Here is a 17,315-nt window from a genome sequence, read left to right as displayed (position 1 = left end):
CACATTTCCATAGGCAGTCTGTGAGAGTTCTCATTTCTGCCCATGCTTGCGAACACTTATCATCTGCCTTTTGGATTCCAGTCATCCTTGCAGATGTGAAGAGGTCTCCCACTATGATTCTGATTCACATTTCCCTCATGATTGGAGACATTCCACACTTTCTTTTTTACGACCTCCACTACTACCCTTTTGGAGAAATGTCTATACAGACTCTTTAACACTGAAAACTACAACAGAAGGTCACTGCTAACTTGCATCACATACTAACAAGGAGCCCAACTGCCCTTCATAAAATGATCCTGGGATCTAAGCAATACCACCATCTGGGGTGTTGCAATCTCCCACTGGGTTCCCCATTTCTAGCTAGCAGATGAAGAGGGAAGAGAAGGGTGGAGGACTGTGTAGAGAAACAGCACTTTCTATGCATCCTATACTGGAGCTAACAGTCTTACCGCTCAGTTCTGGAAGCAAGGGAGTTGGGAAATGTCACTTTGCTGTCTACTGGGGAGAAGAGATGGGCACTGGTCAGTACTCTGCCAGTCTGCATCACCCCAAGCAATCAGGAAATGCAGCTGAATGACTGGAAGCCTGCCAACAGGACCTAGCCTTTGCTCTTGATGGTCACTCTGGCTTGGCTCCTTCTGGGTCTGTAGGGCAACATGAGCGGCTGCTCAGCAGTCACAAGGTCAAGGAGAACTCTGAGAAGCAGAGTCCTGCTCTTTGGCATCAAGTTAACTACTCATGTTCCCACACAGACAGCAAGACCCTCTTGGTCTTGCTGCTCACCTGTGGCTGGTGAATGGTAGCTCAATGAGGGCTAGATCCGGATCCTAAGCTGCATCCTGGCTTCCTCTTGCCACAAGCTCTCCCTGACACCATCAGGCACAGAGACAGCTTCCTTCTCTAACTAACACCCACAGGCCCAGAATCGCCCTCACACTGACAGCAGGCCTTCTTAAGTACTTCTGTATCTCCTGAGGCACACCACTCAGCTAACAAATGTCCCATTCGCCCTGTTTTAAATTGTTTTGTTTATATTTTTACTATTGAATTGTAAGGCTTTTCACATGGTCTAGATACAGGATTTGAAAATGTTTTCTCCCATTCTGTGGGCTGGTGGGTTATCCTTTCACTCTTCAGTGTGTTTTTTTAACAAGGTCTCTCTAGATAGGTCCAACTCTCCTGGAACCCACTATGTAGACCAGGCTGGCATCCAACTCACAGAAATCTGTTTCCCTCTGCCTCCTTAGTGCTACCTTTGTTTTCATTTTTCTGGAGACAGGGTCTCAGGCCCAGGTTGGCCCTGCCCATGATGACCTTGAGCTTTGCATCCTCCTGCCTCCCTCCACCTTCCAAGTGTTGGGATTCCAGAGTGCACGATCACACCTGGGTTATATGATACTAGAGAACAAACCCAAGGCCTTGGGAATCCTAGATAAGCATTCTACCCGAAGTTTTAAATGTTGAAGAAGTCCAATATATCTACTTTTCTTTTGTTCTTTGTGCTTTTGGTATATCTAAGAAGTCTTTGCTTGAGACAAACTCCTGACGATTTACTTATATTTCCTCTAAATACTGCATGACGCTCAGCTGTTACAGTTAGGTCTATGGCATATTCTTGGTTACCTGTTGTATATGGCATCAAAGGGCTGATGTATGATTTTCGAGCACCCGCATAAGCTGAACACTGCCACACCTAAAGCACCCAGTGACGAGTACACTGTTCTTTTTCACTTGTAAGCCACTGTTCAAAGGGAGAAACTACCGGAATGTTTTCTCACCTAAATCTCTCCTTTGAAAAGCATTCCCCAAGGAGGCCATGGTGCTGCTGGCCTGTAATCCCAGCACTTGTGGGTGGAGCACTGGAGGATCACGTTTGAAGCCGGTATGGGTTATGCTGTGAGTTCTAAGGCCAGCCTGGGATACATAGCAAGACTCTGCCTCAAAATGTCAAATCAAAATACAACAAGGCAATAGTATCTACTTCAATTATCAACTCCCTTCAGAGGGGGCTGCCACAACCTCTCCCCTACTTCCAGAATGCTGTCCCCCCATCCCCATTTCTCTTCGGACATCCCTTAGGTTTGGTTATAGATTTTTATAAAATAAACCATCCATTGGATTTTATTTTACTGGTGCATTTGAAATTCTTTATGTGCAATAGTATGTACTCTTCACTTTAGCCATGCTAACAGAATTCCAAAAGAGAAGACTTGTCAAAGACTAATATACTGGTCCATGTCACTCTCCTTCGAGTAAATACATGTAAAGCCAGTAACCATGAACATGTTTCTAAAGTGAAACACCAAAAAGGAACTACTTTAAAAATGACAAAAGCACTTTCATTGCTTTTGGCTACACCAGTATGATCAAGATAACCTGTTCCACGGTGTGTGAATAGTACATTCTCTATCTAGGCCCAGTGCAAAAGAACAAACACTAACAAGAAACGTTAACGACAGAACAACACAGGAAGACCTCAGGGTTAAGTTTTCTTGGTAGAGGAATCAGGTCAGAATACTCCTACTATACTCCTGCAAACACTGAATGTTTAAAAGCAGACACAATCACATCAACAAGTGCAAAAGACCATTGCTGAGTGCGGTCCACCCAAAGGGCCAGGCAGTCTATTCAATGGCGAAGCAGCTTGGGGTTCCATGTGGAACAGTACTGATAAGCAAGTGTGACTTCATGAAAACAAATTTCAGGAACATAGCTTTGATTCTTAGCAAGCTAAAAACCAAGATAGCCAGGAATAAAATCAGACAAGGAGAAGCTCAACGTTTTATTTGTTTTGAAGTAAAAAGAAAAAAGGCTACAACTTCCTCAAGAATCAAACTAAAATAAAACTAACATACAGATCATGTAGTAATTAGTGAAGAAATTTAATAAGCAAGTATAGCTCATGTTCATCACATATTAAAAATAAATCCTTACCTAGACAATGATCAAACAATTCTCATTCCACACCACACAGATAAGACTTTCAACTCAGGACCTCTCCAGCCAATAGCAGTTTGCAGAGTTGGGCTTTACCCTTATCAGTTAATATGCACAGGGCGAGGGATGCAGCTCAGCTGGTAGACATCCTGGGCTCATGCTTGGAATCCCAGCACTCCGGAAGTGGAAGCAGGAGGGTGCAGTGAGTTTAAGGTTGCACTGGCCTGGAAAGCCTATCATCTCCCCAACCTCCAAACCTATTTTTTTTTCAGCCTAGAAAATAATTTCTGTGCCTATAAAGTGCATTCAACTGTATGGGCAGAGAAATAATTACAGCATAAAACAATGTGTATTTCATCGGAGAATGTGAGTGTGTGTATATAATACAATCCCATACTTCAATGGTTCTCTAAGGTTTTGGTCTCAAGAGACATCTTTACACTTTCTAACAACCAGATGCTCTGAGAGAGCTGTTTTCACATCAATTACATACACTGGGATTTTCCATAGGACAACTTAAAACCAAGGAACATTTGTGACAGAAGAATATTGAAGTGCTCGTTCTTGTAGGTGTCACTCATCAAGTAGCCTCTGGACAGAATTCTTGTTCTGTATGACAGACAAATTAAGACAAGACTCCAAGGAGCATGAGACTCATACCCGCATCTTTGATTGGCACTGCGCGGAGCTGCTACTGCGCCTGCTCAGCTGACTGTCCCGCCCCATCCTTCTCCTAAGGACCACCACTGGGGGCCTTCTAATTTCTACCTGTGTTTACGTACTACCCGAGTGAGGTGACAGATTCAGTCCTACAGACGATCCAAAAGCTCTGTGATAGAGGGCTGACAACATCCTTTCTGTGGTTCTGTCCAGAACAAAAGGCAGGGTTTCCTTACTTCAAACAGTTGCTCGGGTGATTGATGGAGCTAAGGAAATGCCCTCTGTGACACTGACAGAATCAATCATTTGAAAAACATGATAGTTTAAAAGCACCTACAACTTACTTGCCATCCCTTTCTGCACTATCCAGGCTCTGCTCACATGACAAGATTGTCCGAGTGGTACCGTACGGTTTTTAAAGGCTGTTCAGCGCTCCTCTGTCCTTTCGCTCACTGGATTCGGTTGTGACAGCCTCACACGGAGACACATCCACGGCAGCATGGAGCATCAGCTGCTCTTTCTGCCGCCTCCACTGCCCCCAGGGTGCACTCCACTGAGGACTAGAGTACAGTTTTTGTATTATTTTCCCTTAAGCAGCCAGGGCAGTTTCCTCATTATCTAACCCTTGACGGAAGGGTTTCCCACGAGGTGTTTAGACAAACACGGGTGTACTAAAGTACTAACACTAATATTTTTGTAACTTGCAATGTGCTTTTTACGTTGTTACTCAACTGACTCGTGAATTATACAGTGTAATGAGTATAAACATTTTCTTAATAAACTCAGAAACCTCTGTGTAGACCCTGAGTGTTCTATGTGTTACAGTAAGAAGGGAAACACAGGCTTAGTTTGGAGCACTTATTAAATCTGCTAATATGGTGTCTCCAGTCTGGTGCAGGAGGCACACATCTGGGACTCCGGAGGCCCTTTCCTTCTCCTTCTCCAGCCTGACGAACAAGCCAGCGGGGGCTAGTCCAGAACACAGAATCCTGTGGCTGTTGCCAAGGATACTGAACAGGTTAAAATTCTGAGGAATAGAAAAAAGGGGAGCACATCCATCTCCTAGCTAACGACTAATTTAAAAGAAAACGACAAGGAGATTGGTTTCAAATGTGCCCGTCACCGTCACCTACGTACAGTGCCTCGCAGCGGAATGGCCAATAAAACGCTGAGGCATCATGAGAGAACACTTTGCAGTGCTTATTTTTAAGGTTACACTTTTTAAAAATTAGTTTTATTCTGTTCATTATTCGTGTGTGTGTGTGTGTGTGTGTGTGTGTGTGTGTGTGTGTGTGTAAGCACACCACAGTGTGTGAATGGAGGTCAGGGGACAATTTTGTGGAATTCCATCCCTCCGTCCACTTTTACTGGGTTCTGGGGATTGAATTCAGGTCATCACACTTGCGCAGCAAGCTCTTTACCTGCTGAGTCATGCTGCAGGCCTACTACTGTTTTCTTGAGTCACCTTTTGGATCCCTGGCACAGAGTGATTCAGCTGCAGTCACCCCCGTTCCATGAGCTCTGACCAGGGCGGGTGTGAGACAGTCTCATGTGCTCAGTGTTAATGCAAGGGACACAGTGACAGGTCCCACGTAAGATTTCCCCAGTGACTCTAGGGAGCAGAGGCTTCAGATGCACTGAAGTTTATGGATGAAGAAACCTGCTAAATAGTGACTAAAAACTGACATTCAATACAGAATTCAAATATATATCACAAATTTGTTCTACCATTACACGGTCACATGCATGATTGACAAGTATCATTAAGCCAGGCGGTTGGTGGCGCACAACTTTAATCCCAGTATGTGGGAGACAGAGCCAGGTGGATCTCTGCGAGTTCGAGGCCAACCTGGGCTACAAAGTGAGATCCAGGACAGGCACCAAAACTACACAGAGAAATCCTGTCTCAAAAATACAAAAAACAAAAAACAAAAAAAACCCAAACAACAACAACAAAAACAAACAAACAAACAAAAAACAAAACCCCAAAAAACCCAAGACAAGTATCATTGAAGATGACCATTTCCTCTCAGAAATATCAATTTTATAGGTTTGTGATGATTGGAAAATACTATTGGGGGACTTCAAGACTATGTATATTCAACACATTTTATGAAATAAATGGCAAGCTCCTCCTTTGTTAATTTATTCTGAGGTAGGGACTCTACACAGCTCTGGGTGTTTCCTTCTGTCATGGTGTAATTGGCTTGAGAGCTTTTTGTTTGTTTGTTTGTTTGTTTGTTTGTTTTGACTCAATTAGTAGGATTCTTGATTATTAACTCTCACTGTTGGGGCTGGTTTCTTCAACTATTTCATAAGAACCATGAAAAGTTGTTAAGGTTTCTGAGAGCACAGTTAGGCTTTGAGAGGAGAGAAGCACTGTTTTTTCTAACTCTAAACACAGAGAAAGTTGTGATGACGATAAGGTAGCTACTTACATAATCCGGGAGGGGAACATCGCTGGAACTCAGGGAACCTCTCAAGGACTGGGTGGCTTGTTCCAGAACTTTGTTGTGTTTTTTAGACAGCAAAGAAAACAAACTGAAAAACAAAGGAAAACCCAATTACATTAAGAAAACTAAAGGTCTAATATGGGATTTATAGTCCCATAGCATGTTAGCTATTCTGAAATCTGTTTTGAAGTAATTTCAGGAACAAAATAGGTTTATTGAGTGGACTGCAAAGGCAACTGGGTAGGCAGTAACTCGGTACGGCCAGAAGCACATAAATAATTCTTCTCATGCCTGTGTTAACAGCAGCATCAATAGCACTATCCACTTAACACAGTGGAGTACGGGGGTGTTTAAATAATAAGGGTCTCACTGGACAAGTTTCACAGGTTAAAACTTTGTCTTAAACACAGGAAGAATCTAAAAAGGTCACTACAGTGAGAAAAAGGACAGAGATAGGAAAACTGGGATGCAAACAGGACTAGCTGGTGGCAGTCTCCACATAAGCCACGCTAAGCCACCTGGGCCCGTGGATCCTGGTTGTTTACTCTTTCAAGTGAGTATGCCGGCTTAGTCTGCTTTTCTGGTGTACAGGACCACAGACACAGAAGATGCCATTTCTCCAGAAAAGTGATTTTAAGCATACATTTAATGAGACTTCTACTTCTGGTCATGATGGGTTAACTGGTACCAGATGAAAAGCAATCAATGAAAACTTAGAGGAAATACATAGAACAATGGTTTTGGATGAATCAAAACAATAGGATCAGAATTCCTAAAACAAGAGAGACATGAGACCCCAACAATAGTGAGTTTCTGTCACTTGAACTTGCAGAATATGAGGTGGGAGGAAACCGCAAGAAATGTCTAGAAATCTGAATGTCCGGAAACGTATGTGCTGTACCAGTGAGAGCAAGATCCCATAAGATGTACAGTGAACTGCTTAGGGTCCATATAATAAACAGATTTTGGAACTGACAGTAGGTTGAAGAACCAGCCAGTGGATAAAACTTGTCTCAAGAGCATTAAGGTGAGTTCTCAGATGGTCACTTTATAACAGGAATATTTCAAAATATGGATTACTGTGGTCTAAAAGGCATCATAATAAAGCTATAATAGCCAGGCGGTGGTGGCGGTGGCGCACGCCTTTAATCCCAGCACTTGGGAGGCAGAGGCAAGCAGATCTCTGTGAGTTCAAGGCCAGCCTGGTCTATAGAGCGAGATCCAGGAAAGGCGCAAAGCTACATAGAGAAACCCTGTCTTGAAAAAAACCAAAAATAACTAAATAACTAACTAACTAAATAAAAGGTGATTTACATTAAATGTAAGTGGACTAAACACTCCAATTAAATGGCAGGTTTTTTTTTTTATAAGACTGGATAGACTATCAAGACCTAACCATGTGCTCTTTAAAAGAAACACTGATAAATCTAAAGACAGATATGAGTTCATAATTATCAGAAAGTTGGGATGGCCATGTTAACTACAGACACAGTAGACTGAATGAGGAGTACTATTATTTGAGATAAGTAGAAAGATTTTATCATGATGAAAGCCAAGTCATATATAGGAATATATAGGAAGATAGCCACAAATATGTATTTTATGTATACACATAAATATGTCCTAATAGTAAATATATATAGTCATATATTCTAATAGTAAATGCATTGCATCTAATCAATAAGGAAGGACTCTGTGGTTAGATGGAAGCTTAATAATAAAGGCGATTCTGGTTCTATATACTTCCCATCTAAACTCGAGGTGTGATCTGTAGTATTTTTTTAAAATGCTAAAACTATGATTTTAGTATTTCTTAGTGATGGTCTTTTAAAGAGACCATTGACTTGAATATCAATTTTGGAAAGGCCCTAATTATTTCAGATGCATCAAGCAAGATAATTCAAGAAGTTGAGACCACTAAATATTCTTTTTAGATTACAGTGCATTTTTGTCTATTTTTTCTTTGCTTTTTGTTTTTGGCAGTACTGGGGATTGACCCACGGATCCACATATACTGGACGGATGCTCTACCACTAAGCTACAGCCCCAAACCACTTTTCACTTTTTAAATTTCCCTCCCTATGGCCTGCAGTGCTGGACATTAACCCCAAAGACTTATGCATGTTAGGCAATTATTCCACCACAGGGATGTACTCCTAGTTTAAATTCTGACTAACATCCCTGGCTTTTTAATGTGGGTTCTGGGATGGGACTCAGGTTCCTGACCTTGCAAGGCAAGTACATCACTGACTGAACCAACCTCCCATCCCCAGGGATGCTGAGACTACAGAAGTTTGAGGTCAGTTCTATCATAGGACATGGCACAACTCAGAGGCATAAACTGGATGCTCCAAAAGGGAACAACCATAGAAAGGTTTTAGAGGTGACCTTGGTGCAAGAGGAGGAGCCAGGAGGAACAAAGCATGTCTCTTGTTGATGGTGCAGAGTGGGGATGCAAGGCTGCTCTCTCAGTTCACAAAATCAGGGACGTTGAGATTCACATCCTCTTCTCTCTTTCAGTGGAAAAATCACTTGAAACTGTTTTCTTTGGAAAAGATAGGCCAGTTTGTTTGTTTACCTTATAAATGAACACTCGCAGTCTGTTTCCCTTGTTAGGAGACCAAACAAGGGAACGAGCTGCAATCCCAACCTAAGGTGCTTCATTTGAGCACGAGGGAGGATCTGCTGATTAAGGGCAGCAAGTCTGAAGCACACTTCCCCAAGAAGCTGTGGTCTGGTTTCCAGCTTGAAGAAAGTTAGCGCAAGAACAGCTAATGTGAGGTCTCTTCCAGCTCTCTATCATGAATGAGACACAGAATTCACACTTACTCTAAGTTGTTATTCTCATACAACTTAATAGGCTTTCCTCTCACACTTTATAGCTACTGCTTGCAAAATCTTGTGTGTGCTTTTTTAAAAATTCTAATTTTGGCTTTCATTTAGCATTTTTAAGGCAAAATGACCTAAATTTGTATGAGAATGACTTGCAAATTGCAGAGTGAGAAAAGTAACTTCTGCTTAAGCTCTGCATTCCAAGTGCTCAGCACTGGCTTAGTGCTAGTTAAAGATGCAGGACGGTTACATGCACAGAGAAAGCTCATTGCAAATGGAAGCAAAGCTGATCCTCAGGGTGATTAGTATTCAGTCAGAGGGGCACAACTCCGAAAATACCCTTTAAAGTTAGAGAAAGATCAGCCTTCCTTTAAGTACAACAATATCCATTATAAACCAGACATTCGGTGAAAAATGGAAAACAATGAAAACACAGATCTAGAACATGGGTAAGCAAGCTGGAACACCGACACCATGAGACTCTTGGCAGCAACTTAAACCATCTAAAGCTACAGGTATTAATATGGACATACCTCAAAACATGGCTAAGCTAAAATAAAAAGTGTTATTATTTATCCTTTAGAGTGTAGAATAATATATATATATATATATATTTTACAAAGAAAATGTGAATAATATGAAACACATAATGAATGACAGACCTTTCATATAGGACAGGGTATTTTATAAGGAGAGAAGAAAATGAGCCCAGTGAAAGGAATAGTCAGGGGATTCAATGCTCTTGGTTTCTCTCTCTCTCATGCACACACACAAACATACACACACCCATCATATCACACATGTTCTTCTGGTAACACCGGATACATACAGAGGGGATTGCTATATGCTCTTTTGGAGGAGGAGGAGGCTGGAACACTATACACTTAGAGTCTGATAAGAAAGACCATGCTAAACTTTTGCCTTCCAGGGTTTTCCCATTGTGCTGTGGCCTGTATTCAAGACCTCCTCCAATAAACGACATTCGGCATTAAAAAAAATTAAAATATAATTACATAATTTTTCCCTCCCTCTCCCCTCTCCAACTCTTCCCATATTCCATTATGGCTCACTCTCAAATTCATGGCCCCCTTTTATTTAATTATTATTGTTACATATATAAATGAATAAATACATAAATATTAAAAAAAAAAAAAAGACCACGCTATCCCGAGGAGATCAGAGGCTCTGCCAGGAGACTGTGCTGCACAAGAGGAGGCAGCATGTGAATACAACTGTGTGGTCAGTCCAAACTGGGACGTGCTGAGAAGATCACAAGCTGGCACCATCGCTGCAGAGGGTGCACAGATGGCAGCCGAGGAGCCCAGAATGAAGGCACTTTGGAGACAAACTGAAGGGACGTTCACGGCACCGCAAACACCCGGGCTTTGTTCGCTACAGTCAAGAAGCCGGTGCAGCATACCCAAGGAGCTCCGGTCTACTGGGGTGAGTTGTGAAGCAGAACACGCTCTGCCAGGGTGCTCCAGGGGGGCACAGGGGCAGTCGGGCTTGGCTTGGCCTTACGTGTAGGAGTTTGCTACCTGGAACAGTAAAGGAGGACGAGGAGCCACCCGGAAAGGTGAGACAGTATAAAGGCGGCGTGTGGAGAGACGGTACAGCCACAGGAGACTGGAGAGCATCCACGGGAGTGAGAGGGGCGAGAGAGGAAGCTGGCAGGGGCAAGAGTACGTGAGACCAGCAGTCACTGCCTGCGCCTTCGTGGAGGGCAGGAGAGTCACGGGGTGCAAGGGAGGCGGGCGCCTGCACCTGACAGGAGAACAGGAAAGCACGTCTGGGGTGACGCCCGAGAGGTGCCTTGAGTAACAACTAGGAGTTGGCCAGCAAGCCAGGCAGCAGTATGGCAGCTAGACAAAGACGGAATCCAAGTGAGAGGCAGCACAGCCCACGCATGGCAAGTGCGGGGTGAACGGCAACCCAGCAGTTCCCACAGCACCTCTTGTTACTGAACACAGGCCTTGGATCTCACCCTGAGAGCCAGAGATGGCCGTGACAGCAGCACATCAGTAAGAGGAAGAGACAGAGCCAAGCACCGTGCCTGGCAGTCAGTGGGTAGTGTGTGTGTGTGTGTGTGTGTGTGTGTGGGTTAACAGCTCTTCCTCATGCACCTTGGTCCACAGTGGGTCACCTACACTCTTGCCCTTATGGGACCACGGAATCCCAGAATACAGAAGAAATATCTGAAAAGCACTGACTGACCAAGGGGGTCAGAGCTCGGGAGACAAAGAACGAGAGGGTAATGTTCGGGAGACAGTGAGGGGACCTGGGGGGAGGGCCCTAAACCAAGTGCAATCACAGAAGTGGAGGTGGTCATCCAAGTATACTGTGGAGTCTAAGCAATGGCACGTAGGACAGAGCTTGGGGAACAACTAAGACTAACCCATGAACAAGCAAGGGGAGCCAGTAATGTCACCTAGTGACAAGGCAGGAACCCGGGAGAGTCACTTCAAGGAAGAGAAAGGGTGCCCGAAGCGTAAGAAAAGCAACAAAGACTCTGGATTTGGTATGAGGAAACAAACCAGCCATGGCCTTCCCACTTCTAGAGGGGATGAGAGGCAGGGACTGGGTGGCAGAGGTTTGGGTCTAAGGCGTACCTGTAGCAGCCTCCCACCCCTCTGGGAAAGGCGTCTCTCGCTCCCTGCCTCTGACGAGTACTCCTCCTCTGCTCACTTGGACCCTCTGCTTTTCCGTTCTATCCCACTTTTATACAGCTCCATGAAGGAATAACCTATGTATACGACACAATGAGTCCTGAAAAGTGTAACCGTTCACATGACCCACCATTATAATCAAGATGGAGAACATTCCTATTTCTCTAGAAGGTTCCCACAGGCCTTTCACACATAGTCTCTTTCTGTAATACGCTCCATTTCCCTCCAGGAACTACTGAAAGACCCTTTTGCCTCTTCTAGAATCTCACACAAATACATCAGACCACACGCACGCTCTGGGTCTGCCCCTCTGACTCAGCACAGTGCTTTTCAGGTTGCTCCATGGTTTATGCACCCATAACTCACCCCTTTGTAATGCTCAGCAGCTTCCCCTTGAGCGGGTGCACCTCAAGTTTTCTATCTACTATTTGCTTCCAGGGTTGGGCTACTATAAGCAAGGCCACTGCACCTCGCTCAACACGGGTTCTCCCATCTCCTGAGCAGACACCTAGAGCGACCGCTGGGTTGTCTGGCATTTGCCTAACTCGACGCCGAGCTGCCAACTGTTCGGCCTCCCTCAGCACATTGCTTGGTATCTCAGTCTTTTTAATTTTGGTGTTCTGAGGGGCGGGGGTGAAGAACATTTTCCCTGTAAGGAGTTTGCTTGGGCTTGTATGGATGTTTTCCTTAAAGTAGTTACACAATCTGCCCCTAAACAATGAGTTGCTTTTCTTCTTAAGTTGTAAGAGGTTTATGTATTTTTTTTAATATACTTTGGGTATAAACCCTTTATTAGACATGTTTTATATACACACATATGTATATATAAAACGCATAACCTATATTACACACACACACACACACACACACACACACACACACACACACACACACACACACACACACACCATATGTAACTATGTAACTCACTATGTAACTCTGGCTGTCCTGGAACTCACTATGTAGACTAGGCTGGCATTGAACTCACAGAGATCTGCTTGGCTCTTTCTCCCAAGTGTTGGAATACACTATCACAACTGACTTAATTTTAAAATCTGGTCAAGTGTGACGAATTTGCTAAACTCTAAAAGAATAGTTTGTATTTTTTTTTGTGTGTGTCTTGTCTTAAAAAGAACTAAAATCAAAACAACAAAAATTCCTCTAATCCCCAAATCTAAGCTTTTCTTCTATTGTTTCTCCATCAAGTGTCATAGTTCTGATGCTCGTGTTTAAGTCTATGATCCATTTGCACTCATGTGTGTGGCATGAAGCAAGGTCAGTTTGTTTTGCAGGGCGGAGGAGAAAGAATATGGGTATTTAATTGCTGCGGCACTTGAAGGCTACCTTCCCTGGAATGATCTCCTCACCCTTGCCGAAACGTCCCTGACTACAGATGCACCGGTCTCTGGACTGCAGCCCAGGGCTCCCCAAGCCTGGTGTGCACCCCCAACCCCACACCGCCCTGACTCTAGCTCCACAGCAAACCTGCAGCCGGGCACAGGGAGCCCTCCCATTTCTGCTTGCTTTGTCAAGATGGCTTCTGGTTATTCTGGCTTCTTCGTTATTTCCTTGCAAATTTTATCATCAACCTCCTGGTTAATGGTAAACAGTCAATAAATGATGATTAACACTGAAGTACATGTGTTCATGGCTTCAGGGTCTTACCATGGCCACAGCTCTGAATTCCCAAGGAAGCAATCACCCTGCTCAGGTCTGCCTTTCAACAATAGTTTATACTTTTATTTTACAGGTCTTGTATGTATATAATAAACACATATGCGTCCCCTCCACCCCCCACCCCGTCTCTGTCTCTTGCTCGCTTGCTGAGGTGATCAGTGGGCTGCAAACGCCTAAGCTCAATCAATCTCCCCACGGAGGAAGTTCAGGTGTGTGCCACTGCACCCAGCTATTATGGCCTTGCTTGCCTCACTGATTAAGTCTAGTACACTTTTTGTAGATTCATTAGAACTTTTTAAAAGTTTATTTTTTTATTTTATTTTATGTTTATGAGTGATTTTCCTGCATGTAAGTGCACCACATACATACAGTGTCTGCAGAGGCCAAAGAGGACAATGGAGCCTAGAACTGGAATTGTGAGCTGCCATGTGGCTGCTGGGGATGACAACCGGGTCCTCTGTGAGGGCAGCTAGTGTTTTTCACCATCAAGACACCTCTCTGGCCCCTCATTAGGACTGTCAAAACATGTCCAATGCCAACAATAAAGGAGTTAATAGAATTAAAAGACAGCTTCACATTTAAAATTCACAACTTGAATTTTTAAAAATTTCTTTCTCTTGACAGTACTCTGGATAGAAAAATGCTGAATGAATGTGAGAACAGACATTCTCTTTTTCAAGAAAGCATCTAGGAACTGTACAAAATAATGGGTCTCATTATGGTACACACATATCACCCCCATATAACCTTTTGTGGCCTCCCTCTTGCTCCCAATGGTCTCCTTCCTTTCCCCAAATATTTTCATGTCTTTTTTTTTTTTTAATCTAGAGTCTGCGTCTGGTTTGTTTTATTTAACATTATGATTTCTAATTGGATCTGCTTTCTTGCAAATGACATGAGCTCATTCTTCTTTGGAGCTGAATAACACTTTATTGTGTGTAGAAATGCATCATACTCTCATTCATTCGTGTGTTGATGAATACTTAGGCTGATTCCCTAACTTGGCTATTATGAACAGTCCTGTAACAATCAGGTGTGCAGGCATCTCTACAGCACGCTGACTTCCAGATGCTCTTGGTTATATACTCGGGAGTAGAGCAGCTGGACAATCTGGTGGTTCTATTGGTAGTTTTTGTTTTGTTTTGTAGTTGAGGCATGTCCACACTGACCTCCATAGTGGGTGGACTAATTTTCATTTCTACCAACAGTGATGTGGGTTCCTTCACCCTGGTGTTCTTGCCAGAAGTTGTTGTGTTTCCCTGATGACTAGGATGCTGACCATTTTGTTCATCCATTCCTTGGCCATCTGTACTTCTTGAGAACCTGTCTGCTTACTTTACTGCATTTACTGATTGGATGACCTGGTTTTTCAGTGTTCGCCTTTTCTTTACACATCCCAGCTCGGCAGCCCCTGTCTGACATGTAAAACTGGCACACCCATCCCATTCTAAAGCTGTATCTTCACACTGCTGACCTCTTCCTTTGCTGTGCAGAGGCATCTGAATTTCATGCAATCCCGCTTTTCAATTATTTGAATTATTTCCTGTGCTACTGGAGTCCTGTTTATTTTTATTTGAGGCTACTGTGAAAAGGATATTTTTCTATTTCTTAGCATTTTGAAAATATTTTTGCATGTTGTTTGTACCCGGCTACTTTGCTCAAAGTATGTGCAACAGACATCTAAGATCTCAGAGCTGTGTGGTGATGTCTTTAAGGTCTTTCAAGTATAACATCATGTTGTCAGAATAGATATCCTTAGCACTTTAGAGAGTATAGGGGAAACACCTATCTATTAAATGTGATTTTAGTGATAAGACTTTATTTTTCTTTTTTGAGACAAGGTCTCACTATGTAGCCCTGGTTGGCTTGGAGCGTGCTATATGGACCAGTCTGACCTGGAACTCACAGAGCCTACCCAGCCAGTACTGAGAATAAAAGTGTGCGCCACCACACCTGGCCCAGCAATACAATTTCCATAGTTGTCCTTCATCAAGCTGGAGAATCCCTTACTTGTGGTGGTACTGTGTTCCCCAAAATATTGTATACCCTAATAAACTTATCTGGGGTCAGAGAACAGAACAGCCACTAGATATAGAGGCCAGAAAATGGTGGCACACACACACACCTTTAATCCTATCACTTGGGAGGCAGAGATCCATCTGGATCTCTGTGAGTTTAAAGCCACACTGGAAACAACCAGGCATGGTGACTCACGCCCTTAATCCCAAGAAGTGAGCCTTTAATGCCAGGGAGTGATGGCAGAAAGCAGAAAGGTATATAAGGCGTGAAAACCAGGAACTAGAGCCTGGTTAAGCTTTTAGGCTTTTAGCAGCAGCTCAGCTGAGATTCATTCTGGATGAGGATTCAGAGGCTTCCAGTCTGAGAAAACAGGATCAGCTGAGGAACTGGCAAGGTGAGGTAGCTGTGGCTGGTTCTGTTTCTCTGATCATTCAGCATTCACCCCAATACCTGGCTCTGGGTTTGTTTTTGTTAATAAGACTCTTTAAGATTCATGCTACACTTACTGCTTTTATCTGAACTTTTTTCCTAATCTAAACTTGTTTTCAATTGTGCTGCTTATTTTCTGTGTTCACTGAGATGATCCAATCTTCATTTCATGCTAGGCATTTTTTGTGTTTGTTTTCTTTTTTTCAGAGGATGCTAGGATTGAACCAAAGGCCCTGGGCATGCTAAGCAAGTGCTCTACGGCTGAGTTGCATTTCCAGTCCTTGAAGCAGTGGATTGTACTTGATGATTATAAACTGTTGATCAACTTTATATTCCTAGAGTGGATCCTGCTGGTAATCTTTTTATCTGATGATGATATGGATAAGTAGAACAAAGGTAGTTAGCCTCACTGAGAATATGCTCTGTGCAAGCCTATTTCAAGTTTTCTCTATCTGTTAAATAAATCCATATAGAGCTGTCTGATAAAGAAAGCGTTACTACTACATCCCAAACTGTACACAAAGAGACTGCGGTATTACAATGGTACCTGAACAGCAAAGGCAGGGTGGACACCTTAGACATCTGGCAAAATCCTGAGATTATAGAGATTCTGTCTCCTACCTGGAGAATCATTTTATAATTACAGTGGCTATTGTTTTCTTTTCCTGCATGATTCACTCTTGGATCCTATTTTTAGGAACAGTAAGTGTTCTCCTGGAAAAGCAAGGCAAGGAAGGCTGTGGGAGGAGCTTCAGGAGGACCACATCCCTTTTTGACACGCCAAGTTCAAGAAGTCTACCCGTTACTCAAGCAGAGAGTTCAGGGGACAGCTGGGCTGATGAGTCTGGATTCAGGCAGAGATCTACACCGGGGAATTGTACACACACCACCAGAATCCAAAGTCACGGCGACAGATGAGAAAACTCCCAGATAAGAAATAGGAGGGCGGCAACAGAAGTGGATGAGTATATATTCTAGAACTCCAGGAAGGCGGGGGATTAGGAAGGGGGTGGCAGTGTGCAGATCCCAAGTGGAAGTCTGACTGAACATCTGTATCACCCCGACCCCTCATCCCCATGAGTCCGGCTTGTATTTTGGTACAAGGAAGGAGGAGATGCTTCCTCTTACCAAATGGGAGGGCCCAAGAGACTGGCCTTGTGTGTATGCAAGAGCCCCACTAAAAAGAGCGCGGTGTGGAGACCTCTGGCTGCACCTGTCTCAGGGCTCAGAAGATGCAATCAACCCAGTTTAGGGATGGGGAAACTGAACAGCATTAAGATGAATGGATCCGCGGAACTGAGGCAGGGCAGGAAGAACCGACGCTGGTCATTCCTAAGCTGGTGAGGGAAAGTAGATGCAGCCTAATGCAAGTGAGGAGGCCGGTACACAGAGGAGCAACCGAGAACAAAACAGAATTCTTAGAAAATGAAGTCCGCTCTCAGAAATGGCAAACTTGACAGTAGGGTTGGAAATAAATCTGAGAAAGGGGAACAGCAAGGAAAAGATAAAGACACAAATTAAGCAGGAAAATGATGTCTGAAGAAGTGGTGCACAGATGATAGCCTAGAGGTTTGCTGTTTACGAGCAGAACAATGGACATCGTTACATAATTACTTCATGGAAAAGTTCTCAGGACTGA

General features: G+C 43.5%; 1 protein-coding gene across 6 annotated transcripts in view; it reads right to left on the bottom strand.

Annotated features, from left to right (window-relative positions):
• Dym (dymeclin) overlaps positions 1-17,315 on the bottom strand; it is a 283,454-nt gene that overhangs the window by 97,390 nt on the left and 168,749 nt on the right. For all 6 annotated transcript variants that reach the window (XM_076555514.1, XM_076555516.1, XM_015992663.3 and 3 more), the window contains one exon: positions 6,039-6,141. In XM_076555514.1, the coding sequence (XP_076411629.1) occupies positions 6,039-6,141 (103 nt within the window). The remainder of the gene's footprint in view (positions 1-6,038; positions 6,142-17,315) is intronic.

Source organism: Peromyscus maniculatus, chromosome 19 (assembly GCF_049852395.1).
Source record: "Peromyscus maniculatus bairdii isolate BWxNUB_F1_BW_parent chromosome 19, HU_Pman_BW_mat_3.1, whole genome shotgun sequence".
Classification (NCBI taxonomy): Eukaryota; Metazoa; Chordata; class Mammalia; order Rodentia; family Cricetidae; genus Peromyscus; species Peromyscus maniculatus.
The sequence above is the reverse complement of the archived record's forward strand: the minus strand, read 5'-3'. Positions and strand labels throughout refer to the sequence as shown.